The sequence below is a fragment of the Argentina silus genome (genome assembly GCF_951799395.1).
Source record: "Argentina silus genome assembly, chromosome: 1".
Lineage (NCBI taxonomy): Eukaryota > Metazoa > Chordata > Actinopteri > Argentiniformes > Argentinidae > Argentina > Argentina silus.
Genome location: NC_139655.1, coordinates 1,671,303 through 1,698,483, shown reverse-complemented (window position 1 = coordinate 1,698,483; position 27,181 = coordinate 1,671,303). Strand labels below are relative to the sequence as shown.

Sequence of the window (27,181 nt, the reverse complement as noted above, 5' to 3'; positions counted from 1 at the left end):
TGCTGATCCTATCAGGATTCAGCCCATACTGTAAATACTACTACTATAAATACAACTACAATAATACTAATTTTTAATATTGTAATAATTATGATAATTAGAAAAGTTATATTATGAACTAGAACAAATCAATTCCAAAAGAAACTTTGTGGGCTTGCAAATTCTTATTTTCAAATTGTGTCTATTCTGAATCAGTGCCAAGATAATACATAATCACCTTTACTTTGTCCTAAATGAATTGTCATACAGTCCACTCAGGTGCCAATATATTTAGACACACTAGTCTGGCACCGTGAGATTAGCAATCCAGAGGCTCAAAGTAATCAGAAAGCCACAGTGGCTGTGGTGAGATGTAATATGGGTTCTTTGTCACCTCAGCAAATATTAAATATGTAAAATATAAATATTCAAAATATTAAAATACATTAAAAAGTAATAGATGAAGCTGGTCACCTGCTAGTTCCTCATGTCAGATTATGCAGTAGTGTTGTATGTATAACAACAAGTGAATGACTAGGTTATTCAATGTGTATGTTAATCTATCTAAAACATATTTTTTCTGATTGTTAGGACGCAAGATCATTCAAGGCTAGGAGGAAAAATCGACTTTGTATTTCTAAGATTTGTTATGTTCTTGTAATGATTCATCTTGTGAAAACATAATTGTACTCTGAATGAGATACCCATTTAGCAATTGTGAACGTATACATGTGATAAATTCATGTTTAAAGACAAAGACAAAGACTGTTTATTGGCCATGCAATCAATTGTTGGAATGTGGTAATTTTTGCCCCCTCCGAGACAACACACATGCACACCCCCAAGGGAGAACAGGGCTCTGGGCACAGGGTCAGCCATATTCCGGCACTGCTGGAACAGTTAGGGGTTAAGTGCCTTGCTCAAGGTCACAACGGCAGTGGTAGGGACCTGGATATGATGCCAGTAACCCTCCAGTCACCAGCTCACATCCGGCTCCCTCCTGGTCAGGGAAGTACAGCAGAGTTATGTTTATTACAGTGCAACATCGCTTCTGTGGCCGTCCATTTGGTATGACTATGTTAACAGACATGACACCAGCTGAAAACGCAGCCGAGAATTGTATTAAGACCAAGCAGAATCAATGCTTTTACTGTTGACTTTGCCACATGTCTAGAGCCATGGGCTGAAAGGAAGGCGCACCAAGCTCTGAACCAAGACCGTTAAGACGCCCAAAACTAACATTTGCATGCGTGTGAACCAGCTGTCACCTGACGGACAGCTAAGGTGTTTGACTTGGACAGCCGAACTACCGAATTACCGCTAGCAAGTTGTCCCACCCGTGGACCTTCGTTTAGGATGACTAGAGTTAAAAGCAGCTAAGTTGACGCTCCTCCATAGCATTCATCAGTTGTGACATTGTTGCAATGGCTATGAGAGTACGTTTTGTGTGGTCGTCTCACCCACCACCCCCAGCCTCCACCCGCCACCCCCAGCCTCGCCTCACCACCCCCAGCCTCCACCCACCACCCCCAGCCTCGCCCCACAAGGTCGCTCTGTAAAACCCGCCATGGTTTCTTTGGCTCTCTTGTTCGACAGAGCCATCCAATATACGTCAAGCTTAAATGTATTACCATTGTCATCCAATAAATGGTTAAACTGCTGCTAGTGCCGTGACTCAAACAGTGTATACTGTATATATAGTATATAGTCATAAAATCTAGACTATAACCGATGAGTATGGGAGTATGAGATTAGTAACATGACCTCAAATAATAATAATTGGGAAATGCAATGATATTTGATGGATCTTGCACTGGATTTTAACCACAGTTTCCCACATACTCAACTAAACTTGGCTGAACTTATTATAAGATGAATTAATTCTTACCAATTTCAGAAGATTATTTTTATGTTTAGCAAAATTAAAGTCACGTTCAGTCTTTAATGTTTACCCTGACTAACATAGAAAAGGACAACATTTCAACTCCAGTTGCATTTAAATGTTTTAAACCGATACAAAGATAAATAATACAGACATATTTGTAATCAGGCTGGTATATAGAATACTGTATATTTTTCATTTAATGCTCTATAAACCATGAACTGAAGCGGTCTCTCGAGGGAGCCTCTAAACCATATATTGTTTGTATTAATGCACAAAACAGATGAAAATAAAAAACTTCATTGCTATATAACAATGCAATTAGAAGAAATACTGGAATTTGTTTTGCCACTGAAAACATTTAACGGTAACTAGACAAACATAATGTATTCAGATGTTTTTTTTCTCCATCAAAGTGTATGGAGGTGTGGTTTAAACATTACTGATTGTAAAAGAAAAAACTTGTGAGTGGAAACGAAAGTGTTTTCTTGATCCTAAACTGACAGACTCTGCTATAGACGTGCGTTGTTAGCGTTCAGGTAAGATTCACTATAGTTTTAATTTAAAAATCACAACACAATATGATATCTGGTGCAAATGGATTTGTATACAGGAAAGCATGCCTAATATTTTCAAAAGTCGGGGGTTTGAACATGTTAGTTCAGTACTTTTTCACCACACCTTGGTCTGTATTGAAATACAACAAATTGCTGCAAATCAGAACAAATTCATTTATATAAATTACAATGCCGTAACAATAATAAATGTAAACTTTAAATCCATTTACCTCGTTTAGCGTAAAGTACTCTCATGTTATTTAAGGTCGAAGTGATACTGTACCATGTGACATGGTTATCAGATCAATGAATGCAACCATTAACAGAACCTGTCGTGTGTTCAGACAGGTGAAACTTTCAGACTGTTAGCACAGATAGCATGTTGGGTATACGACAGACAGACTATTCTCCCGGACAAAGACTGATTCCTGTTCTGCATGATATATTTCTATCTGAGCACAAGTTCCATCCTTGAAAGAAGCCTTGTGTTTTATGTTCTCATCAGGTGCATCATGGGACAATTAATACAGGAAGTCTGTTTGCTGACATTCCTCATCTTCTTTGATACCTGTTCATCTCTTACAGGTAAATATGATTAATATCATCTGTTCATTGTCAATGAATACATTTGTTTGAATCTAAATTATTTAAAATATGCACTGTACTTGATATTCAACACTTAATTTCAAGTGGACCTACGGCAAAAAAAGCCTCTTTATTTTTTATAGTATTCAGTATACTGTACTGAAGCATTCATTGGTGAGTTGAAACTGTTAAAATGCAACTATATTTTTTGCCAAATCGGTGGAACTGTTATCAGTGCGTCATTCAGACTGATTGTACAGTAAGACTTCCTCTTCTCTCACACCAGATGACAGGAAGCTCAACCTTGTCGTCCCTTCCGACCCTGTAGTTGCCTCCACTGGCCATGACATCATCCTACCCTGTCACCTCTCTCCTCAAACAAGTGCTGTTGCCATGGATATCAGATGGTTCAAGGAGGGACATTTTGTTGACTACATGTACCTGTATCAGAGTGGAAAGGGGTCAGAGGGGACGGGCTATGAGGGCAGAGTGAGTCTGTTCACCCAGGAGCTGGAGAGAGGCAACGTGTCACTGCTGCTGAAGGATGTCAAGATGTCTGAAAAAGGGAGGTACAAATGTCAAGTCAGCGACTTGGAATGGATCCAGGAACCATCTGTTGAGCTACAGGTTATAAGTGAGTGTAGATTAGGATTATGAAATAAAAATCACATGCGTCCAATTGTAAGTGTTATTTTGTATTTCAAATGAACTGATTTAAAATGTTTTTATTTTGTACAAATATCTGTTTCATCCATTATGTCTGGTACAAATAGGGACTGTTCTCATTTTTGTCAGTACAATAGATGGATTGATGATTGTAATAATCAATACAAATGATTACAGATAAGCCATCCCGATCAAAAAGCAACTGAAAATATCTCTTTTAAAGATTTGACATAATACATCTTGAAAAGTCTGCAGATGGCAGCAGACATTGAAAAACTGGGCAGTTTAACCAAATCCCCTTTTATTGTGAAATCGTCTAATCTCATCTTGTCTTGTCATCCTCTGATGGGTTTTGATCCAAACTTGCCATGACAGAACCACTTCAAATCACCTATTGATATAATTTGCAATAAGGTATATTGGATATGCTGTTTATTTGTACTTTTTTTGAGCAAGCTGGCACTGATCAATGGGAATATATATATATACAACTAAGTTGTTTTTTTTAAAAACTAATTTATTCCAAAATGGCTTTACGAATTACAGAAGATTAAAGGTACAGAACTGCTTTAAATCTATCTTGTAACCAAGCGATCAAGCCTTGCATAACACCTACACAAATATCACTTCAATTGTGCTCTAGAGGAAGGCGGACCCATAAGGAAGGCTTACTGTATGTCATAGTAAAACCAATGGGTAGGTGCTGCTCGATTTGGATGGTGCTCCTGTTTAGTGAATCATGCCCTCTTTGGGGGATTGTTACATCAGAGTCGACGATTGATGGAGGAGATTCTGGTGTCGCGATATTGCTTAAAATCTCCTGATGTCATACCATTTTTCTTCCACCTGTTTTGAGCAGAGCAGGGCAGTGTTCCCAGGATCTCCTTGGGCAGGCACCACAGAACGTTCATCCAGCTGAGCTGCATCTCAGAGGACTGGTACCCAGAGCCTCACATGCTGTGGATGGACCGCAGTGGGAAGGAGATGACCTCAGCACAGACAGACAGACCCAGACAGACAGAGGGAGGAGTCCTGTACTCCATCACCAGTCATGTTAGAATAGGGATGGACCAACTGGAGGGAGTCACATGTGCAGTGATGTCACAGAACAGGGGATCCAGACTGGAGTCTGCAATGCAGATGACTGGTGAGTTTAGACGCTGGGATGCACAGGGAAGTACACATTGAGCTGTTATTCGGCTATTGTCTTCAATTCAGTCAATACTGGTTAAAGCATTATTTACATTAACATTTACATTTTTGACATTTAGCAGATGTTTTGAAGAGGTCTTCAGAGCATCAGTGTGTCTGCCCACTGCTACCCCTTAACATTTTTGTTTTTTCCAACACAAATGTCAGGGAACAGAGACTATAAGGAGTGATGCTATAAAGTTTGGACTGTAGACTACTGTAGTGTTTGATGCTCAGATGAACTTTGACCTTCATTGTCTCCTGTAACAGAGGGGTTCTACCAGATAGGAATTGGTACCCTGTTGACCTATGACCTTCATTGTCTCCTGTAACAGAGGAGTTCTACCAGATAGGAAGTGGTACCCTGTTGACCTATGACCTTCATTGTCTCCTGTAACAGAGGAGTTCTATCTGAGCACTATGCCTGACCGGGTTTACATCTCTGCATTTGTGGTTCCTGTGTTTCTGGCGCTGGTGTGTATCACTGCATGTGTACTCTTCATCCTCCATCAGAGAAGAGGTTAGTCTCATATCAAATCAAATCAAAGTTTATTTTATAAGCAAAGTCTCTCTGCTACACGTCTAATATATATAGTATATAACAATAATCTGTAAACATCAATTCTGATTCAACAGCAAGCCCTTTACCTTGTTATTGGTGTATAATGACATGACCATTTTTCAATTTCCAGCTGTTCTGGAGAAACTCAAGCCTTTAAGTAAGATCAGATTAAAATACCCTCATCAGACGGTTACAGTAACACATTTGTCATACATTTTGCTTCGTAGCCTACAACATTGTTTATATTCAGATGCTCTTCAATCCAAGAGTTTCACATATTGTATTTCTACTATTGTTATAGATGAAGTAAAGGACAATTTAAAGATGGAGAAACAAGGTACAGTACGTCAAACCTCACCCTCCTTATCTAGAAAATATTTTGTAGTCACAGTTTGTCAACGTTGTTGCACTGATTGAAAGATTAACAATGCTCCCCTGCTGTTCTGCAGAGCGCGACAAACAGATGAAGTTAGTGGGTAAGTATTATGTGTGGGGCAATGGAGGCTCGTACCTTTTTTATTTGGTACGTTTTTGGGTGTAGGCTATGTTTCAAATGTGCGCATGAAAGGGGTATACATAACACATTCAGAACGTCTGACATAAACACTTCATAACACATTTTTCTGTCAGAATTTGCCTCTTCGCCATAGAATGATTATTTTTTTTAGGTACACCTATTCAATCTTAGGTCCACACAAATGCAAAGGGGTGGGGCTTTGTGGGTGATGAGAATGAAGTATAAATTTGACTGTATTTGAATAGGCATGCAAACATTGATTTTACTGTAACCAAAATGTTGCATATATTAGAGAACTGTTATTAATTCCATTTTATCACTAAAATAATAAAATGTTCGATCCACACAGAGATTACTGGGAAAATTCCAGAGTCAGGTAATTACAGCTTCTTTCACATCAATGATGAACTTATGTTAACATGGAATTTGTCATTCAACCATTGTTGTATTCTGTGTATTTTTGTTTGGAGAAGATACTAATACACCCATCATTTTCACTTTCTCTCCTCTACATAGTTTGGAGCCTAATGGTCGATCATGGAGGTAATTTGAACCATGTTCTATATCCCATACATATTGTTGCCTACATAAAACACTGAATTAGTGATTGGTTAGATACACATACAGTATGTACAGAAGATATAGATCTAAAAAAACAAAATAGTTGCTAAACTTTTGACAAAGAAGATGAAATTGCAGGTTAGTTCATTATTACGGTTCAAATGAAAAGTTCAGTTCATGATGGGGTGCATGAGCATTCAAAGTATCAGAACAGTTATTCACAGTATCTATCCCATTCATTTTCAGAGGATGTGAGTCTCGACCCAGACACTGCACACCCCAGACTCACTCTATCTGAAGACAACAAATCTGTCAAGATTGGAGCTCTCCGTAAAGAAAAGAGCACTAAGAAGAGATTTGAAGAGAGACAATGTGTCTTGGGAATGGAGGGATACGACACAGGAAGACATTACTGGGAAGTTGACCTGGGGAAGAAGACCCAGTGGGGTGTGGGAGTCACCCAGGATACAGAGAACATAGACAAAAACATCAAAATGTATCCAGAGACTGGCTATTGGAGCATATGTTTGGAAGGAGGAGCGCTAACAACATCAGAGGAGTCTCCAACTGTTCTTCCTATTGAACTGAAACCTGAGAAGCTGGGAGTGTTTCTGAACTGTACGAGGCAGAAGATATCATTTTTTAATGTGGAAAAACAATGTCACATCCACTCTTTCTCTGTGACATCTACCAAGAAACTCTATCCATTATTTGGCCCTTTGATTGAATGTAAGGAGGAACTCAAAATCTCACCTGTGACACAAGAGACAAACCCTTCAAGCTCTGAGAATGGTAGTGTTCTAGATGGTACATGATAGACAAGGCAATTGGGGTGTGAACATGTACTCAAGTCCACAATTACTGGTACCTGGACTCATCATCGATTCTGAAATATCCATTCTCGAAAATCTTTTTTTATAATAAGGCTTTGTCTAAGCCTTGTATGGTGCAACTTTGACCTGGTAGATGATGGAGAACATGATATGCAAGCATGTTTTTTTTCTCCTCAGCTGTGAGAGAGGGAGGGGCTGGTGCACTCACTCCCTCTCACAGACACACAGCACTGCACTGGAGGACTGAGGGAGAGAGATTTGTTTGTTTATATGTGTTCTTTTAATTCTGTTATGGATGATAAAGTTGGGGAAGTGACTTTCTGATTGTCAATAGATGGAGGCCATTCTTACATCTATAGACAATTTATTTTATAGCATTTAAGCTCAACATCTTCCATTTATATGTATGCATGTACTTTGCAGAGATCCAAGTTATGTGATTGCTTTTCAGAATGAATTAGTTAGATTGCACTTTGACCTTTTTTGTTGTCTTAAGCTTTGTTAGAATAACAGCAAATATGAATGAAAATATGGAGACATTTTCTTTGTACAAATCAGCATAACGTCAAATAAACAAAACTGAAAATACATGTTTTGTAATCAACTTAATTTCAATTGAGGACTCTCCTTTGAGATTGATTAGAATATCCCCACTAGCCCTTACTCTGAACTCACAAGCCAATAATACGTCTTTTGACCAAAGACAAAATAACAGGTCTGAAAGTAAAAGTCCCACATCAAACCATAGTCAGGGCAGCAATGACTGTCTTGTAAATCACAATGTTTTTGGGCAGAAAAAAGGGATTCTTTGTGTTCTTGACTCTGAATAGACAAAATGTGTATTTTATTTTTGATCAATGCTCCATGGTGAGAAAAGAGGGCAGACCACATTCTCATAACCTGGCCCATTGTCAAATGAGTAAATGAGTGAGCCGTCCTCTGCATTGTAGAAAGCCACCTTCTTCTTCTTAAAATCCAGATAGATGCCATCTTTTGTCAAGGAGTCATCATCTTTGTCAAGGGCTGACTCCTCATCATCCATGGCTTTAAGTGCATTCCCAATCAATTGCATTGTAGAAAGTCACCTTCTTCTCCTTATAATCCAGACATCTCCTTATAACCTCCATCAGGTTTCAAAAAAGTAAATGTTGTAGATAAATCATGAAATGCTGTCCAGTACAGTATGTCATTATGGGTACGTTTAAATGCATTGTTTACATTATTTGTTGGTTGCCCTGCATGCAGATCTTACTGACAGTGCTTTTAGATTAATACTGTAAATTGGGATTCAATTCATGCAGATAGCAGCTTTCAGTACTGAGGGTTGAGAAGTACACTTCATGTACAGTCCTGTGTATCCTGCATGGGAGCCAATTAAACTGGCAGTCCCTGCCTGTGACCTAATCAGCAGTGATGGTGAATCTGGTTGAGAGGTCAGCTGACACACAACTTGCCTGCTGACCTCTAAATCAAGAGAACCCCCTCCATTCAGACATACTTCTAAAATGACTGCACAAAGTCGCTATTTGCAGTGGACTGAATCCTGGATATAAGCTATGGTGTCAGGTGTGTTTTTAAAAAAAAAAGAAATTCACCTCAGCAAAACAACCACCAGGAGGCATTGTTGAACAATTGTAATGGATAAGCTTACAATGTGTTATAGTGTGTTTACAAACATTGCTGCCTGATGAATTACGTGAAGAGTAGCTTATGAGTTCTTGCTTCAATTTGGAAAAGGACAAATTATTGTCTGGTAGGAGAAATTCTAAATGATGTCATTGATTAAACCTGAATTTGCAAATCATGTCTTCATGGACTCTTCATACAGTTATGTCAGACATGGAATATACGTGACAGTGTCTCCGCGAAATTGCATATTAATGAACTCATAGCGATACAATGTTTCTCAGTTGATTCCGCTCATTTCAGCAGCAGGCTATATGGACACAGCACACTCACAAAGCAAAGAGCGCAGTTCGTGTCATAACTTTTCCACTCTGGCACTGTGAGTTTACGTTGAACGTATTTCACTTGATTGAAATGAGAGCTTTTATGAATCAATCAAAACATTTTATACACCGTGTGCAATGAGGAGAATAAAACGTATTATATTTTCACTTTTTTCCTGGTTGTATCCAACAAGTCATTTGTAGTTGCCTACTGTCTGTATTTCACTGTCCTTTTTCGCCCCCGTCATATCATGTATCATTGTTGACTTTCTATAGGTGTCATATCATTTATGGAGCCTTGGACAGTTATTGATGTATATTCACAATCTGTATCAAACCAGAGCCTTTTGGGACTTACTGTAATTAACAATAGTCTTCCTTAAGGTCAATGCACAATGTAGTACAGTATATATTGGTGTTTTGACCATTTACTGTCCTTGCTTGGTGATATTACTTATGGTTGAGCATCCCATAATGTTTCATGCATCAGATGGTTTTCATATGACAACAGGGTTGAACTGCAATGCAAGGTTTTCTGTGTCAAAAAACTGTGTCATGAGCATGTGTGTGTGTGTGTGTGTGTGTGTGTGTGTGTGTGTGTGCGTGCGTGCGTGCTCATGCGTGCAAGAGAGAGTGATGGAGAGAGAGAGAGACTCTGTATGTAGTTTTACCTTTACCTGACATGTAGTTTTACCTTTACCTGACATGTAGTTTTACCTTACAGAGATGGCAGCTGTGGCTGTTCTTCCATTGTGCCATACCCTTCATCAAAACAATTGAATATACTTAATAATATTAATATTAATAATATATTAATCTTGATGTAAGTCTTTTTTATGAGATGAGATTAAAATGAGTTTACTTATTACTCCAGCTAATCCTCTATTAGACAAATAAATGCATGCACAAATAAGCTACAGTAACAGTACGCGGTTGCATAATGATATTCATCTTTTGACATAAGAAATGTATCTGCCATTAGGCTTTCAATGTGCCAATGAGATTAAACAGAGCTTACTTTATATCCTTTTTTTCAGTTCCCTGCGTTCTGAGAAGAAATATTGCAGAGTGGTTACTATCAATCCAAATAATGTGTTTGTTGTTGCGATAGCTTTATTCTATTGATAATAGGGTAACACTTTACATCCCATTCGTAAAGGGTTTATGAATGGTTTATAATTAGTTAATAAATCACTTATAACCAGTTTATTATTCAATTATAAACCATTTACACACAGTTATAATTCATTAGTTTATATTGTTCGATATTCACTTGGTGCTTGCCAAATAGGAAGCTTGCGATCAGCAGCCAGTTATGAATCCTTTATAAATGTACTTTGGACATGCTGGAAGGACAAAACAGTTAGGAAAAATAGAAAATGTTTTTCGTGTTAAATTAAAATTCTTTGAACATCTGATAATATGTAATACTGTACTTACTATATGATACAGTATTGTCCTTTTTACCAATTGCAGATAAAACACAGATATTGCAATGGAGTGTTTTCTGTTGTTAATCTATAACTTATCATTCTGAATGTATCCCAAACTTTTATAATACAATCTATGGTGTAGGGCTCCCTCTAGAGACTGGGTAATATAAGAGTAGCAGTTCATGGTTAAACAGGTCTTCTCATACAGTACTCTGACGAGCAGAATATTTACCAATCTGCTTGCGAGTGACACTCTTTAATAATACTTACTTATACTTTATCATCCAAAAAAAAAGAGTGGGAGATTATTTTGGCTTCACAAACATCACAAGCAGCACTTGGTTTGTATGTTGAGTGTTAAGACCAAACTAAAAATGTGTTCATGACATTTCAGTTGAAAACCCATTTCTTCTCTTGTACTGGTCATCGGACAAACATGTTATTAGAATTCATATGGGCCCATGTGGCACTAGTGATAGCTAGCTGGGTAAAACAAGATATTGGATGATATTTCTAGGGTATTTAGACTATATTTTGGTCATTCTCAAGATATTGTAAGGCCAAGGCATAACAAGCTTATCAAAGCCACAACTTAAATCGAATATGTTATGGGAGAGCTGATACTCCTCATTTTAATGCCAAGACACCACTGATATACACTACTATTATCTGAAATATTTGTTTATGTTTTATTTCATAAATCCACAGGAAGAAAACATTGGAACAAAAACTCATTCAGATTTATTTAATGTCCCGAATAAAATGCAATAAATGCAATAAGTTAAAGTTGAGTGCTCCTGTCATTGAACCCAAGCCATCAACGAAAAACAATCTGAAGTAAAGTATATTATTTATCATAAATAAACATCACGTTGTAAAACAAGTAATTCTAATCTGATTCTGATATATAATGCCATAGATCTTTTTCTTAAAACATCTAGTAAATTGGACAAATAGGGGAAAACATGCTCCCCATAATTCATGATCTCCAGAGGGACTTGCCAAGGCTGCCCGCTCTCTCCTCTTCTGTTCTCCAACCTCTGGCACAAGCCGTCAATCAAAAAAAGTCACTTCCTAATCTTATCTACACAAATAATTTTGTCTACAAAATCAATTGGTCCAAATATGCATTATTACCTCTGAATGAGGCAATGAGTAATGCTCCATTGCCACCAAACATCCCTAAAGTACAACATTTTCACTATGTGGGTCTGAATATGTATTTCTCCATACACTTAACAACCAAAAATAACTTAATTAAGATAAATGCCACAATCCTTTCAGGCTCTCATTTCTGTCGAAAAGATGAATGTAGTCACCTACTAAGGATCACTCTGTCCATTTCAGGACTTGGGAACACTTTACCTGGTACTTTGTTTTTCTTTTATTGACAGCTTCGATTGGCTTTGCATGCATATGGAGTCCCCCGGGAGAGAGAACTGGTGATGTAGCCGATTCCTGAATTGTATTTGAGTGGTAGTACTAGAGGACTAGCCTCTATATTATGTTCTAATGTAAAGCAGCTCAGGAACCCTTATCCGTGTGTACAGTACTCTGTAGAAAAAGTAACTTCCTAACTTCCTTCTATTGATATTGACTGGTCTAGAGTCTGGACCAACATAACACTTTCACCCCGAAATCCTAATCATCAAATAACATATTATAACTTTGTTCTCAGAAAGTACTGTACTCCATGCAAATTATTCCAGATTACTGCTAAACAATCTCCTAATTAAACACTCCAGGCACCTGTACACATTTGATTTGGGAGTGTTCAGGGGTGTGTAGATTTTGCATAAACTTCCTCTTTAAAGACAAACGTATCAATGACTTGGAAGTGGGCATATGTGTGGATTCCAATAAATTAAAGACACATTCTAAAAGTTTAAAATGTTAGACAGTTTATTAGTAAATTGTGTGGCTTAATGCCTTACATTGATTTAACATTTTCTTCAGTCTTACATTTCCTATTTCCATTGTCTTGAAAGCTCTTCATATCATTATATTCAATTAGCTTTAGTACTAGCATGTCCCATTGAACACAGAGAAAGGTGAGCCGTAGTGTCCAGCACCACCAAGCCTAGTCTCCAAGTCTTTTACAGTCAGAGTCTGCACCTTACCATTGTTATCAGGACCTAGGTAACCTGCTGACACTGGGGCACCATCATCTCTAAGACAACAGTACGCGCTCCAATAATACCTAGCAACCCTCACACGATTATTAATTACAATATTAGGATGAGGCACCACGCCAGTGACAACAAAGGCCCTTTGATCAGAGCAGGTCTTCTCTAGTAGTTCGGCCAGGTCCCCCTCATGTTTCATCCACTGGCCCCTGTTGAACCCTGGGTCCTGGGGGGCGGCGTTGGTCAGGGTGGAGGTGGATAGCATAGAGGGCTGGGTGGAGGTGTGGTGGACGGGGTAGAGGTGGCCCTTGTCGTAGCCGGAACCCTCGTAGTCACTGTTCAGGGCCTGGTGGCGACCCCTGTCATTTGACGGAACGTGGTTTAGTCCACCCATGCAGCCGTGGCTACCACCATCCAGCTGTTGATGGATAATAGATTATCATGTTGTTACAATGTGGCTGCTTGGTGCTAATATTATATCTTAATATACTGTATACTCGTGTGAGTGACAATCATTTTGTGGGTTTTTAATACAACTTCATTTTTGTCTTCCATTGTAGCTAAATGCATAGGCTACTATTACTCTCTGTGAAGCTTGTTACTGACTAATATAAGATACTTTATGCCATTTAGCAGACACTTTAATCCAAAGTCAGAACAGTGAGTGCATACCTTGCCACATAATGAGCCACATACTGTAAGTCGATACAACATATGTTTGGAAGGATAAAGGCATTCAGACGTCACCTAATAATCATATGCACAAACGGGTGCAGATGTTTAAATTTGTGTGTATGTTAACTATTCATATACATAATGTAGTTCTTAAAGTACCTGTAAAGATATATAAAAAAAGATATATAAAACCTTACAATATTTAAGCACATGTTTGTGTACATATAACTACATACCTGAGGTTCGATATACCAAGGATCTTTTCTGGAAACGTCTGCATGTTGAAACTCGTAGGCAGAATACACTGGAATCTTGTTGTTGGTGTCGTAGAGCGTGGCGTAGAAGTAGTCCAGTTGGTCGTTCTGGTCCAGCAGACACTGGCATATCTGTTGATAGCGGTTGTTGTCCTTCGCATCACTGAGGATCGTTGGAGGGACACCGTTCAGAAAGAACTGACTACATTTTTTAAATGTGGTCACTTCCCCCTGAGAGAGCAGAGCAAGCAAAGGAAATAGCATAAGAAAGACGCCACAACGGAGCCTCATGGTGGGACAGTCTGTGTAGAGACCAAATGGTAAGTGAAGTGGTGAAGTGTCCTCTGGAGAGTAGACACAAGCTTTCGGCTTTTATGTGTCCCTGTGTGTGCCTAATACAGGTACACCGTGTTCATGCACCTGTTTGCTCACATGCACACCTGGGTACAAACACTATTTAAAATTATTTCATGGAAAAAATCCCAAAAGTGCAAGAACCCAAATGCTATAATATTATAATTATTTTAAATACTATTTCAAACCCAAATGCAGATATGTATCCTGCATAGAAAATGTGGAAAAAGACTATAATATTTTCACATGCAATGGGTTGCCCATTATCACAGAGAACCGTTAATCATTGGCCATGTTGCCCATCAGTGTGAACAGTGTGTGGGAAAGACACAGCTGACAACTAGTTAGAGACACAGCTGACAACTAGTTAGAGACACAGCTGACAACTAGTTAGAGACACAGCTGACAACTAGTTATAGACACAGCTGACAACCAGAGCACAGTTAGAGTCCTGAGGTTCTCCACTTTAAAAAAATAATTTACATTTTACATTTATGGAATTTAGCAGACGCCTTTATCCAAAGCGACTTACAACAAATACATTCGTTTAAGTGAGTGAATCATCTATCCATCAGTCATCATGATAAAGTAATCAATGCTCAGACCAGGGGCCATAGGCAGTCACAATGCTAGAAGAAGGATCTTTTTTTTTTTAACAGGAGAGAAACTTGTACAGGGACGTAGTGGGGGTGAAGGGGTCTTTAGGAGGGACCGTTAAAATAATATGAACTAAATGTCTTTACTTGGGACGTTATGCATCGATTCAGGCACCCCCCTCTATTCAAAGGAAGGGAAAACACTGCTGTAGTATGAATGTTATGGTGTGGTGTTATGTAGTGTACTTATGTGATGTTGTTGTCAATGTGTCTATATGACCAGTAGAAGTCACTCGATGACTCCACCCCTTTAACTTTTTCTTCCCTTAAGGTTTTCTGTTCATCCAGATGTGACGAGCGGATACAATATTTCAGCAATAGGACTTCTGTCTTTTTGCCTATGTAGTTTTTGAGGGATATACAGTACCAGTCAAAAGTTTGGACACACCTTCTCATTCAATGGTTTTTCTTTATATTTTATTATTTTCTACATAAACAAACCAGAATATGTTTGATATTTTAGATTCTTCAAAGTAGCCACCTTTTGCTTTGATGACAGCTTTGCACAGTCTTGGCAAGTTTGTGTCCAAACTTTTGACTGGTACTGTACATGCATTGGTTTCACTACTCTTTTTCATTTGAGATCTTTTCTTAGTGTCTATCGTGATTGCTGTGTTGTTGTTGTTGCTGTTGTTGTTGTTGTTCTAGTCTTGCACAGCAATGGATCACATTCTTATCAACTTTGTTGGTCCTCTGTGGCTCAGTTGGTAGAGCATGGAACTAACAATGCTTAGGTTGTGGGTTTGATTCCTGCCGGGACCATATATACTGAAATGTATGCGATCACTGCAATGTAAGTTGCTTTGGATAAAAACGTCAGCTAAATGGCATATATTATTATATATATATATTATTATATAGAAAAATAACGTTTTTATAATTCACATTCTGATAGGGTTCACTCTCAATTAACTGATGTCACGTCATTGTCATGGACTTCACTCATCTTAATTCGTACCATTTCCTGATGTCACCATGCTCTGGTAGCAGCTTTCAAAACACAAAACAGGCCCAAACCTTTGACTGTGCTGTATCATGACTAGATTGTGTTTAATATTGTATGTGAATGTTGTCACTATGCATAGTGTTGTTTTGCAAAGTGATGGTCTATGCTGTATCCTTACTGGTGTGTTGCCAGGCTTTTCTCGGGAATGAAAATGATCACAATCAATATTTGATTATTGATTAATCAGTCCTTTATCAGATTTATTCTGTATCATCACAAAACTTCCTAGTAAGATGTTTAAATATTAACTCTTTAGGGTTAAGGGTTCGTCCATAAAACAAGGATTGGCTTGATCTTCATCTTGATCCACTGTTTCCGTATACGCTATGAAAGTCTGTACTGTTTCCTGATCTTGGTTCCTCTGTATACGCTATGAAAGTCTGTACTGTAACTGGAGACACTTGTCATTGGTGAAGACACTCACTGTTATGATTGCTAGCCAAAGTAAATCTGAGCGGTATCTAACAAACTGTAAATATGTTCTGATTTTGCCCAAGATTTACTCAGCTTGTAAGGAATTTACAGGAATTTACAGTTAATTAGCTACCGCACTGACTCTCTTTTGCTAGCAATCATGACAGTGACGTCTATCTCAAAAAATGACTGACTGCGCTCCGAAACACTGGATGTTAACCAGCTTGTTGTTTGCTAGGTTTTGTTAATGATCTATGAAGTGGTAGATTATTGAAGCGGCATTTTTTAAATTATCTTTGTGGCACTGTTTGCCTTGTATTTTGAATTGTCATCTTTTGAATTCTGTATGGTTCAGTAAATAACGGATACCCAAACAAAAGAGGTAGTTTTAGAACCGGGGCTGCCACATTAGTGGCGTCTGAACAAAATAGGTCATTCTTATGGTGCATTTAAGAGCTTGTGGAATTAATGTCGCAGTTATCCATCAAATGACAGCAGAGAGGCAGCCAGTTCATGCTCCTCCATGGCATAAAACTGTGAATATTGCACTGGCTATGGGAGCAAGTTTTGTGCTGCCATTCCACCTACCATCCGCAGCCTCCACCCGCTCCGTCAAAGGCACACAAGTTGCAGAGTGGTACATTTACCAGGTTAGTAGTTTATTATTTTGATAAAAACAGTTTATTTTTGCTATAAGAAAAATACATTACTGCAGTGTGCTAAATTTACTTATGTGGTGGCCTGTTGATAAATGAGAGATGGATCAAGCATTAGTCCCGTGGTACGTTGGATTAATACATGGAGAGGTTAAGCCAGGTCATCAAGAAGGATGTTGCAACACACGCTAAAAGCTGAGGTGGAAAAGTACCAGACTAGGGAGGGAGAAACCAGAGTAGGTATGTTCTCTCTAGCAGGGCGCTGTCTCCGCTGATGGGACGAATCGTGTGCCAAGGGGCTGGGACCAGCCCGTGCACCAACAAGGCAGAGCCAAGTCTAAACCGCGGCTCCTCCCCAACCAAATAGCCAATCACAATCACTTTGTTTACTATAAATGCTTTGTGTGACTGTTAGAACGCATCCATTTTTGGAGGGTTGGTTACAGATTAAGAGCTTGCTGACTGTGATTTTCCTCGCCAAAAGTGGTCCTTGTACAAGCCTGAAATTTTGACATATAAATAAAATAGCTAAAAGTAAGAAGTAGTTTGTCTTCTCCTTCAAATAAACGAACACGTTTTCACAAGGTGCAAGATGAAGAGTATTGTGTCTCTGCTGGTGTTGCTGTGCTGTGGTCTGTCTGTAGCACAAGAAGATACGCAAACAACAGAGAATGATGCTGTTGCTGCAGAACAGAGATCCTGCTATACTGACATGTGCGAAATTCAAAAAGACTTTGGAGTTTTACTGGAGAAACTGAGAATCACAGAGCAGAACCAGGCAGCCATGGAAACCAAGTTGAAAGTCACTGAGAGCCAACTTGAGGATCTCAAAAACAGAGGTAAATTGCTCTACTTGGACATAGTACTGTAGATCAAAAGACTACATATTGTCATGGAATCAAATGACAATTTGATGAACAGTAATCAAGCCATTGATATTCCTCTGCCTTTCACAGACAGAACAAGGGTGGTGATCTTCTCTGCAGGGGTAGGAGGGACTGGAGCCCATGGGCCCTTCAACACTGACACCACCCTGGTTTACAAACATGTCATCACAAACATTGGCAATGCCTACAGCCCAAGCACAGGTAAGCTACAGTGTAACTCACCTATAAGTGCAGGTTCCTTTGGACTGTGCAGTTGCTCCAGTCAGAGGTGGCCAGTGTTTATCTGACAACACTCTTCAACATCTTCTACAGGTATTTTCAATGCTCCTGTTAGAGGCGTCTACTACTTCAGCTTCTTCTACCACGCTGGAGGAGATACTCCTGTGGTCTTACTCCTGTATAAGAATGGACAACGCATGGCTACCACTTCTGATCACATCGCCAGGGGTGATGGAGCTGATAACGGAGGTAACGGTGTGGCACTGGAGCTAGAGGTTGGAGATCAGGTCTACATACAAATGAGGGCGCACACACATGTGTGGGGGGATCCTTTTGATCACACGACCTTCAGTGGTTTTCTGCTCGGCCACGTGTGAGTGGTGAATCGTAGTCACACAACACCGGGATCGATGTCGTATCGAGAGGGAAACTAGCTTTATTGTTCTGAAATTCCAGAAAATACTTTATTTAGGGAAAACAATTGATTACTCTTTGAATCTGTTAATTCTCAGTAAGGTGTCAGTTGTAATACCTGCCATGCACATAATCACTCATTTAAATTGTATTGATTAGATTGATTGTCTATTGGGTTACTGTTGTTCACGTGTGGTTCTGGTCTTAAGTTCCTTTCACTGTTGCTGAGCAATAAAGTTTCTGATTCTGCTTTACTCTCACTTGTTTTCACTGTCACTTTATTGCCATAAATTACATTAAGAAACTGTGTTAATTTAGTTTAGTAAACAAAAAGTGCTTTCTAAGGCAAAGATACAGTGCATGCACCTTTTTTTAAGATCTACAGTATGTATCTATTTAACATTTATTTATTTGGATAAATTATCATTTTTTTTCAACCTGGACAAAATATCAGCTTTACAGTCAAATGCAGTCATCATTACAAACACAGCAAAGACAATACATCAAATACAAAGTCACAACACACTTTCTTGTACATCTACACATAAGTCAAAAGTTAAGTCAATAAGGTTAAAAAAGGACAAACATACATACCCTGGTTTTGTATTGCATTGCATTTGGGCTAATATTCTACAAGGTAATGGTGTCTGTTTGCTTTAGAAATAGACCTCCTGATGGGATAAAGGTTACATAAATACACAGACTGGAGTAAACAAGGTTACGGATCGACCCTAACTGAATACAGAGAGGCAGAGAGAGAGAACTTGATAATACATGCAAGTAATTGAGAAGAACCAGAACCCAGGTGCAAGATGAAGAGTATTGTGTCTCTGCTGGTGTTGCTGTGCTGTGGTCTGTCTGTGGCACAAGAATATACGCAAACAACTGACAATGAGATAGAACCCAAGGGATCCTGCTATCCTAACATGTGTAGATTGCTGAAAGACTTTGGAACCTTGGAGGAGAAACTAAGAGCTGCAGTGGAAAAACTTGACGCCATGGAAACCAGGTTCATAGACAGTGAGAAGAAGCGTCTAGAGGAACTAAGAAACAACGGTAAAACTCCATTAACCGGAACGTTAGAGAAAATAGTTTTGTTCATCCTATATTTAAAAAGTTTTAACAATTGGCCTGTACTTGTAGTCCTGGATGTCCTGAAAACTATATTTGTACACATATTAACGAGATGTGCCTGTATTCAACAAAATGTTTCATTAAGTTTGAATGGCTGACACTCATTGGCTACAAACACAGACAGTAGCCACCAAGGTCTTATTCACTCTGTGGCTCAGGTGGTAGAGCGTGGCGCTAACAACGCTAAGGTTGTGGGTTTGATTCCTGCTGGGACCATATATACTGAAATGTAGGCACTCACTGCAATGTAAGTTGCTTTGGATAAAAGCGTCAGCTAAATGGCATATACATATATATATATATGTACATACCCTTATTGGGAATTGTTAAACAATTTGTATATGCATCTGTGGGGACCAGGCGTCAGGCGGTGTCCAGTAATGCTTCGACCTTTATATCAAAGAGTCTTAAATGGATGATAACATGAAATCTCCCAATATAATCTTGGCAGGGGAACCAATCGAGTCACAATAAAGGCAAGTCTTAGTGGCCGTTGCATCCAAACAGTTCTGTGGCCTGTCCCATAAAGGCCAATTGGCCAATCAGAGTGATGCTGGTGGTATGACTAAAGCTGATTATGCATTCAATCATCTTTTTTTTTTTTTTTTTGAGTGCTGGCTGTATTACTTACTTACTGGATCAACCCTGGGCTATACAGCACCCAAAGACACATTCAGCAAAACTAAACTTTATTTATAGTTGAGTACAGAAGTCCCTCTGACCCTGAGGATGTCCCCAAATCCACTTCCCTGTGCCTCTCTCTCTCTCCTTGTCCCTTATGACTGGTCTGGGTGAAATGCTTTGTCTATCCCCAGTCTTAAGCCTCTGAAGATTGCCTCTTCACTGTTTTAGCTCTGATGGATAGAGAACATTTGCACACAGAGGCATTTCTGAAGTACAGAGCCCCCTTGTGGGGGAAGAAACAAAACCACTGTGTGCGTTTTCTCTGTACGCTCACTGGTCTTCCCAGAAAACAGGCCACATGACATAACATAGCATAACATAACATGAACCTGTCCCAATACTTTTGTTGCCATGAAATAGGGGGACTATGTATAAAAAGTGTTGTAATTTCTAAATGGTGAAACCAATATGTACAAAAAATACTCTCCAGTAAAAGCTGTACTTTAACCTCATAATAATTGATTTGATTTAATTATACAGTATATAATATATACTGTATTTCACATAAATAATGTTATATATAGTATAATGTTACTGGTAATACATATACTGCTTATCTGTTTATACTGTTCATACTGCATTCCATATTATTCTGCTTATTTACTCTGCTTATAATGTTACTGTTAATACATATACTGCTTATACTGCACTACTTATACAGCTCATATACTGCTTATACTGCACCACTTATACTGCTCATATACTGCTTATACTGCACTACTTATACAGCTCATATACTGCTTATACTGCACTACTTATACAGCTCATATACTGCTTATACTGCACTACTTATACAGCTCATATACTGCTTATACTGCACTACTTATACAGCTCATATACTGCTTATACTGCACCACTTATACTGCTCATATACTGCTTATACTGCACTACTTATACAGCTCATATACTGCTTATACTGCACTACTTATACAGCTCATATACTGCTTATACTGCACTACTTATACAGCTCATATACTGCTTATACTGCACTACTTATACAGCTCATATACTGCTTATACTGTTCATACTGCATTCTATATTTATTCTGCTGATAATGTTACTGTTAATACATATATACTGCTTATACTGCACCACTTATACAGCTCATATACTGCTTATACTGCACTACTTATACAGCTCATATACTGCTTATACTGTTCATACTGCATTCTATATTTATTCTGCTGATAATGTTACTGTTAATACATATATACTGCTTATACTGCACCACTTATACAGCTCATATACTGCTTATACTGCACCACTTATACAGCTCATATACTGCTTATACTGCACCACTTATACAGCTCATATACTGCTTATACTGCACCACTTATACAGCTCATATACTGCTTATACTGCACCACTTATACAGCTCATATACTGCTTATACTGCACCACTTATACAGCTCATATACTGCTTATACTGCACCACTTATACAGCTCATATACTGCTTATACTGCACCACTTATACAGCTCATATACTGCTTATACTGCACCACTTATACAGCTCATATACTGCTTATACTGTTCATACTGCATTCTATATTTATTCTGCTGGTATTCTGTTTGCAACTTTATTTTTTTATATTTATTCTCACAAAATCTGCAAATGAAGGGTGTAAAACACTGAAATAGATTAATCAATGAATCAATTATACAATGAATCAATCAATGAATCAATCAACCAATCAACACCCTCAAATATGAGGGAGATAATGCTTCAAAATTGCCTTGTGGCTCTAGATGTGAAGATAAAGCTTTTATTTAATAAAAATGTTACCATTAATATGGTTTGTTATTTTATAGAAAGTACAAAGGTGATCTTCTCTGCTGCCATTGGAGGTCAAGGAGCCATCGGGCCCTTCAGTGATGACACTACCCTGATCTACGCTAATGTCCTCATAAACATCGGCAATGCCTACAATCCAAGGACAGGTAACCTATGAATGACCGATTAAGGTTAAGGTCACTCAACAGCAGTCTTTCCAATCTATTCTGTGGGAACCCCTGTGTCTGCACATTTTAGTTCGAACCCAGCACTGACACCTTAACACTCTAACGCTATTTCACCACACAAATATATAACTAACCGTGTACCAAATCGCACTTTGTGTTGCTGTTTTCATCGAAAAGTTTCATGTGAACCGTGAATACCAGTTTAAAATGAACCGTTACTCTGACGTTTGTGTTAATCTTACAACATTCCGTGACGCTTTCTCTTCTTCTTCTACAGGTATTTTCACTGCCCCACTTAAAGGCGTCTACTACTTCAGCTTCTTCTACCACGCTGGAGGACACCACCGTGCATCTTCTCTCCTGTATAAGAATGGACAACGCATGGCCAGTGCTACTGATCACCGATCGAGTGATGGAGCAGATAACGGAGGTAACGGCGTCGCACTGCAGCTGGAGGTTGGAGATCAGGTCTACATGCGCCTACAAGCTAACACACACCTGTGGGATTCCACCAATGACACCACATTTACTGGTTTCCTGCTCAACCAGATGTGAGGAGCCGATACAGTGTTTCACAAATATATAACAGCCCATGACTACTATATACTATATAAACATTAAAATGTAGGGCTGCTTTACTTTGAGTGCCCAAAGAATGTTATTAATGTGTTGTAATGCAATACTAATTGATGTATCACTGTTTATAAACACTCATGAGTGTAGACTATACAGCGACTTTACTTGGAGTGCCAACTTTAACCAAAGAGCGCTTATAATGAGTCGTGAATTGTAATGAATGTGTCTTTAACTATCGACTGTATACGCCACATGTACTATGATGATGAGAAATGAGGTTATGCGTCCAGCTGATAATAAAGTAAAACACTGGAACTTGAGATGTCTGACCTTAACTCTTTGAAGGTGATGACGCACAGCACATAGATCGATATGCCCCTTTGTGGTACTTTAGTATCTAGAATAGATACAAATGTGTCATGCTAGTCCTTGCCGTAAGTCTTCTTCACTCACCGCATACGGTTAAACATGAACCAATCCATGACCATTATACAGTCAAGTGTTACGCTAATGCAATCCATTTGAAGTGTCCATGAATGTTGATGATAAGCTGTTATAATACAATAAGTGTTACACAGGAACGTCTGAGGAACCAAATGACGGCACACAGAGAGGGTAGGGTTTAGCCTGAAGGCGTATTTAATAGTAAATAATAGGGAGAGAGAGATAATCCGAAGGAGTCGTCGGGGTCCGGTCCGGGGGTCGATAGCAGGAGGTCCAGTGTTCGAGGAAGGGGAAAGAGCCGTGGGATAATCCGAATGGGTCGTCGGGGTTCGGTCCAGGGGTCGTTAGCGGGAGTTCCAGTAGCTGAGAGGGGTAGGAGGCCGAAGTTCAGGTAGGGGCTAGGTCCGTGGAATGGGTTGACGAGAGGGTCCGAGGAATACGAAGGTTCTGGAGGGGCACAGGAGAACAGGGTAAGTCACAAGGAGAAAACAAGACACAAGGAATTCACAAGGATTCCCTGGAGGGCTGAAGCGTCTGCGGGTCGCGAGTAAAGTTACCATTAGTCACAGTACGTTCTGGCACTGGAGTGATGACCGGGCAGGGTTCTTATAGGGTGCTGATTGGGGATGGGTGCAGTTGTGCTGATTGGCCATAGGGCGCAGGTGCGCTGCCGACTGGGAGCTGGACGCTCCAGCGATGATCGCCGGGGCCTCAAGGTGGTGCCAGAGGGTTGGTTAGGAGGGGGAACCGTAACAATAAGTATTCACTTAAAAGGCACTAAACATGTAGTTATTAGGCCATATAATTCTTATTAAGACCATACTTGAAATAAACTGTCAATGTACAATTCTATAAACAGTTATCAAATTAAATCTTTAATTAAGTTTATAGCACATTTCATACATTATTGCAATACAATGTGCTTTACAGGAAGAATACATCTTTAATTGTTACATGTGAACCTTCAGTGGCTTCCTGCTCAGTCAATTCTGAAAGGAGGACGTTTCTCACAAATTACGTCTAGGGAACACTATAATTATAATTAAAGCAATAATACATTATACAAAAATATTGAATATACCATTAATAATATCACTGTTCTAGAACTTCTAAACAAGTATCTCTGAAAGCTTTATGACGAAGAAGCATTATATATGATAGGCTTTTTTTAACAAACTGTTATTTATAATTGCAAATCCATGAAAATTATTTAAAAGTGTTATGTTCCTGTGTCCTAGGTTTCCAGGCTGTGATGTTGTAATATTTTTGTAAATAAAGGGAAAAGGTGAGACAGTAGTTTTGTATCTTTTTGACAATTTTAATTGTGCACAATTGTAGTAGGTAACCTAATATTTGCCCATCAAATATATTATATGAAATTCGTTGGGCAGGGCTTTTAATTTTAATTGTTACACGTGTTAACTTTTTGTCAGTCCCATTATATTTACAAAGTTATTTATTGGCATCTCCCTGTGAACACAGAGAAAGGCGTATTATAGTACAGATTTAAGTGTTATACTTAATTATTATAGTATTATAGTATAGATTTAAAAAATCATCTAAACTTGAACAGCACCAGTTGCCACTGGCCATACCTGTCAGTCTGCTGGTTTGAGAAATTGTAGTGAGCACAAAAGCTCAGTCGGTAATCTAATATTTACCCATAAAATATATTTGAAAATATAAAATATATTTGAATATGAAATTCAAGGTCGCTGGGTAGGGCCTTTAATTGAAATTGTTCAACATTTCTTCATCCCATTATATTTGAGCATTTTGTTATGAAGTTATTTAATGGCATCTCCCCCTGAACACAGAGAAAGGCGTATTATAGTACCCAACACCACTGAGCCTAGTCTCCAGAACTGCCACAGTCAGAGTCTGCACTTTACCATTGTTATCAGGTCCTATATAACCAGCAGACCCTAGGGGGCCATTTATGCCAGTGCAACAGTACGCATTCCAATAATACCTAGCAACCCTCACACCACCAGGAATTACAATATTAGGATCAGGCACCACGCCAGTGACAACAAAGGCCCTATGACCAGAGCAGGTCTTCTCTAGTAGTTCAGCCAGGTCCCCCTCATGTGTCTTCCAAGAGCCAATGTTGAAGGTTGGGTCCTGGGGTGCAGCGTTGGTCAGGGTGGAGGTGGCAAGCATGTTGAAGGCGTTGGAGGTGTGGTGGACGGGGTAGAGGTGGCCCTTGTGCAAGTTAGATCCTTCGTAGTCTTTGTTCAAAGCCTGGTTGGTACCCTTGAGCTTCACTACTCCTTCTGGACCCATGCAGATTTGACCAACACCATCCAGCTGTGAAAGTGAAAGGAAGTCATGTGACCCAGTAACACATGATTACTCTAATGCTGTATTATATAATATATGCCATTCAGCTGACGCTTTTATCCAAAGCGACTTACATTGTGCATACATTTTTCAGTATATATGGTCCCGGCGGGAATCAAACCCCACAACTTTAGCTTTGTTAACCATGCTTTACCAAACTGAGCCACAGAGGACCACTTAGAATTGAGTGGGTATGCATTTTGATGGTTTTCCACATTGGTTTTCACACTTTACTTTGCTTAGAATTCATACCTGAGGTTCGATATACCATGCATCACATCTCCCAGTCTGACCTGCATGTTGTAACACGTACGCAGAATACACTGGAATCTTGTTCTTGGTGTCGTAGAGCGTGGCATAGAAGTACTTTGGTTGGTCGTTCTCGTCGAGCAGACACTGGCATATCTGTTGATAGCGGTTGTTGTCCTTCGCGTCACCGACGATCGTTGGAGTGACACCGTTCAGAAAGAACTGACTACATTTTTGAAACGTGGTCACTTCCCCCTGAGAGAGCAGAGCAAGCAAAGGAAATAGCAAAACAAAAACGCCACAGTGGAGGTTCATGGTGACACGGTCTGCACTGGAAGAGCGTGGAGACCAGATGGTGACCAAGTGAACAAGTCCTGATGTCTTTCGAGAGGACAAAGGCTTTCAACTTCTATTCATTCAGTGTGAATGAATAGAAGAGTATGTTCTTCTACCATGTGTGCTCAAATGCGTGTGTGTGTGTGTTTCGCATAGCAAATTGCAAAACATGTGCCAGCATTGCACATCATTGTGATGCCTCAATCACACCTGGTCTGCCAGTAAAAAATAAAACGAAAGGTTTATGCTGGGTTACCACTGTGTTATGTTTTGAATGTCCGACCTGTATGATTCTGAGGTGCGTGACACTTCCTTGTTCGATCAAATGGTTCGATCAAACAGCTGAGTGCCCACAGAGCAGTGAGGTCTAGAACTAACACCAATTTGATACTGTAGTGTTATTTTCAGGTTGGCAGTTAGTGTTATAATGTCACAATGTTAGTGTTATAATGTACATTTTAGATCAGCACAGAAAAGCAAAAGCAACCAATCAATCAATCATTCAATCACACTTGTATTTGTATAGCACATTTCATACACAAATGCAATACAATACACAAATACATTTTAAAACCGAGAGATATAAAACACAACAAGATAAAAAACATGAAGGACAATAACAGTGATGCAGACATGCCAAGGCACAATAATATAAAGTAAAAAAACAAAAAAAAACAGCTTAACAACTGAAAAACTAAAAGACTAAAACCACCCTATGTCTTTCAAAAATGTCCACATTTCCTGCACCCTCAGCTCCTCTGGCAGGCTGTCCCAGAGCCTGGGGGCATAGTAGCTGAGGGCTGCCTCACCACGCCTCTTGGCAACAAGCAGCACCACGGCAACACAAGCCAACACAACATTCCATTTGGAATGTTCAATTCAGGGAATATCAATCAAGAGTCACAAGGCCTGACAGCACTTGGAACACATCACCCCTCTTTCGGAAGTGTTCTCGTAACGCGTTATGCTTTGTTTACATGTTGCATTATAAGTGTTGTTATAATGCATTACATATGGAGTGTCATCAGTGCCCATGAATGTTGATTGGTATCTTAATAATAAGCAACTAAATGCTATCT

General features: G+C 39.1%; 6 protein-coding genes across 11 annotated transcripts in view; 4 read left to right on the top strand and 2 right to left on the bottom strand.

The window, feature by feature from the left end:
• The window catches only part of LOC310808051 (zinc-binding protein A33-like), a 12,651-nt gene extending 11,012 nt beyond the window's left edge, over positions 1-1,639 (top strand). For all 5 annotated transcript variants that reach the window (XM_083674748.1, XM_083674751.1, XM_083674750.1 and 2 more), the window contains one exon: positions 1-1,639. This exon is cut by the window's left edge and continues 481 nt beyond it. In XM_083674748.1, coding sequence (XP_083530874.1) covers positions 1-34 — 34 coding nt within the window. In that variant the 3' untranslated portion in view covers positions 35-1,639.
• Positions 1,640-2,338: 699 nt separating this feature from the next.
• Positions 2,339-7,931, top strand: LOC310807899 (butyrophilin subfamily 1 member A1-like). Of its 2 annotated transcripts, XM_083674549.1 has the most exons (11): positions 2,339-2,400; positions 2,924-3,003; positions 3,290-3,637; positions 4,529-4,816; positions 5,261-5,380; positions 5,553-5,579; positions 5,724-5,759; positions 5,872-5,898; positions 6,289-6,315; positions 6,456-6,482; positions 6,747-7,924. In XM_083674549.1, the coding sequence occupies exons 2-11, from the start codon at positions 2,931-2,933 to the stop codon at positions 7,313-7,315; spliced, it is 1,542 nt and encodes a 513-aa protein (XP_083530675.1). In that variant the 5' UTR covers positions 2,339-2,400; positions 2,924-2,930; the 3' UTR covers positions 7,316-7,924. The 2 variants fall into 2 exon arrangements, with proteins under 2 accessions (XP_083530675.1, XP_083530674.1); XM_083674548.1 differs by having other exon boundaries at positions 5,553-5,759; positions 6,747-7,931.
• A 4,756-nt stretch (positions 7,932-12,687) lies between these two features.
• Positions 12,688-14,061, bottom strand: LOC310813084 (endonuclease domain-containing 1 protein-like; the record flags this gene model as incomplete). Its single annotated transcript, XM_083681924.1, has 2 exons — positions 12,688-13,259; positions 13,753-14,061. The coding sequence occupies 2 exons, from the start codon at positions 14,059-14,061 to the stop codon at positions 12,738-12,740; spliced, it is 831 nt and encodes a 276-aa protein (XP_083538050.1). The 3' UTR covers positions 12,688-12,737.
• A 3,231-nt stretch (positions 14,062-17,292) lies between these two features.
• Positions 17,293-18,636, top strand: LOC310808110 (complement C1q-like protein 2). The gene is made up of 3 exons (XM_083674809.1): positions 17,293-17,695; positions 17,813-17,944; positions 18,056-18,636. Exons 1-3 carry the CDS (start codon positions 17,449-17,451, stop codon positions 18,337-18,339), a joined length of 663 nt encoding a protein of 220 aa, XP_083530935.1. The 5' UTR covers positions 17,293-17,448; the 3' UTR covers positions 18,340-18,636.
• A 552-nt stretch (positions 18,637-19,188) lies between these two features.
• On the top strand, positions 19,189-22,709 carry LOC310813063 (cerebellin-1-like; the record flags this gene model as incomplete). Its single annotated transcript, XM_083681900.1, has 3 exons — positions 19,189-19,432; positions 22,005-22,133; positions 22,432-22,709. The coding sequence occupies 3 exons, from the start codon at positions 19,189-19,191 to the stop codon at positions 22,707-22,709; spliced, it is 651 nt and encodes a 216-aa protein (XP_083538026.1).
• A 1,221-nt stretch (positions 22,710-23,930) lies between these two features.
• On the bottom strand, positions 23,931-26,223 carry LOC310808088 (endonuclease domain-containing 1 protein-like). The gene is made up of 2 exons (XM_083674788.1): positions 25,770-26,223; positions 23,931-25,484 (listed from the first exon to the last, which is right to left on the bottom strand). Exons 1-2 carry the CDS (start codon positions 26,079-26,081, stop codon positions 24,966-24,968), a joined length of 831 nt encoding a protein of 276 aa, XP_083530914.1. The 5' UTR covers positions 26,082-26,223; the 3' UTR covers positions 23,931-24,965.
• Between the last annotated feature and the right edge of the window lie 958 nt (positions 26,224-27,181).

Excerpts from the sequence above, each read along its gene's own strand:
- LOC310808088 (XM_083674788.1), bottom strand. The coding sequence starts at position 26,081 with ATGAACCTCCACTGTGGCGTTTTTGTTTTGCTATTTCCTTTGCTTGCT. Across the intron at positions 25,485-25,769 it reads CATGGTATATCGAACCTCAG|CTGGATGGTGTTGGTCAAAT; the intron begins GTATGAATTCTA and ends TCACTTTCACAG.
- LOC310808110 (XM_083674809.1), top strand. The coding sequence starts at position 17,449 with ATGAAGAGTATTGTGTCTCTGCTGGTGTTGCTGTGCTGTGGTCTGTCT. Across the intron at positions 17,696-17,812 it reads TGAGGATCTCAAAAACAGAG|ACAGAACAAGGGTGGTGATC; the intron begins GTAAATTGCTCT and ends TGCCTTTCACAG. Across the intron at positions 17,945-18,055 it reads TGCCTACAGCCCAAGCACAG|GTATTTTCAATGCTCCTGTT; the intron begins GTAAGCTACAGT and ends CATCTTCTACAG.
- LOC310807899 (XM_083674548.1), top strand. The coding sequence starts at position 2,931 with ATGGGACAATTAATACAGGAAGTCTGTTTGCTGACATTCCTCATCTTC. Across the intron at positions 3,638-4,528 it reads TGTTGAGCTACAGGTTATAA|AGCAGGGCAGTGTTCCCAGG; the intron begins GTGAGTGTAGAT and ends TGTTTTGAGCAG. Across the intron at positions 6,483-6,746 it reads CCTAATGGTCGATCATGGAG|AGGATGTGAGTCTCGACCCA; the intron begins GTAATTTGAACC and ends ATTCATTTTCAG.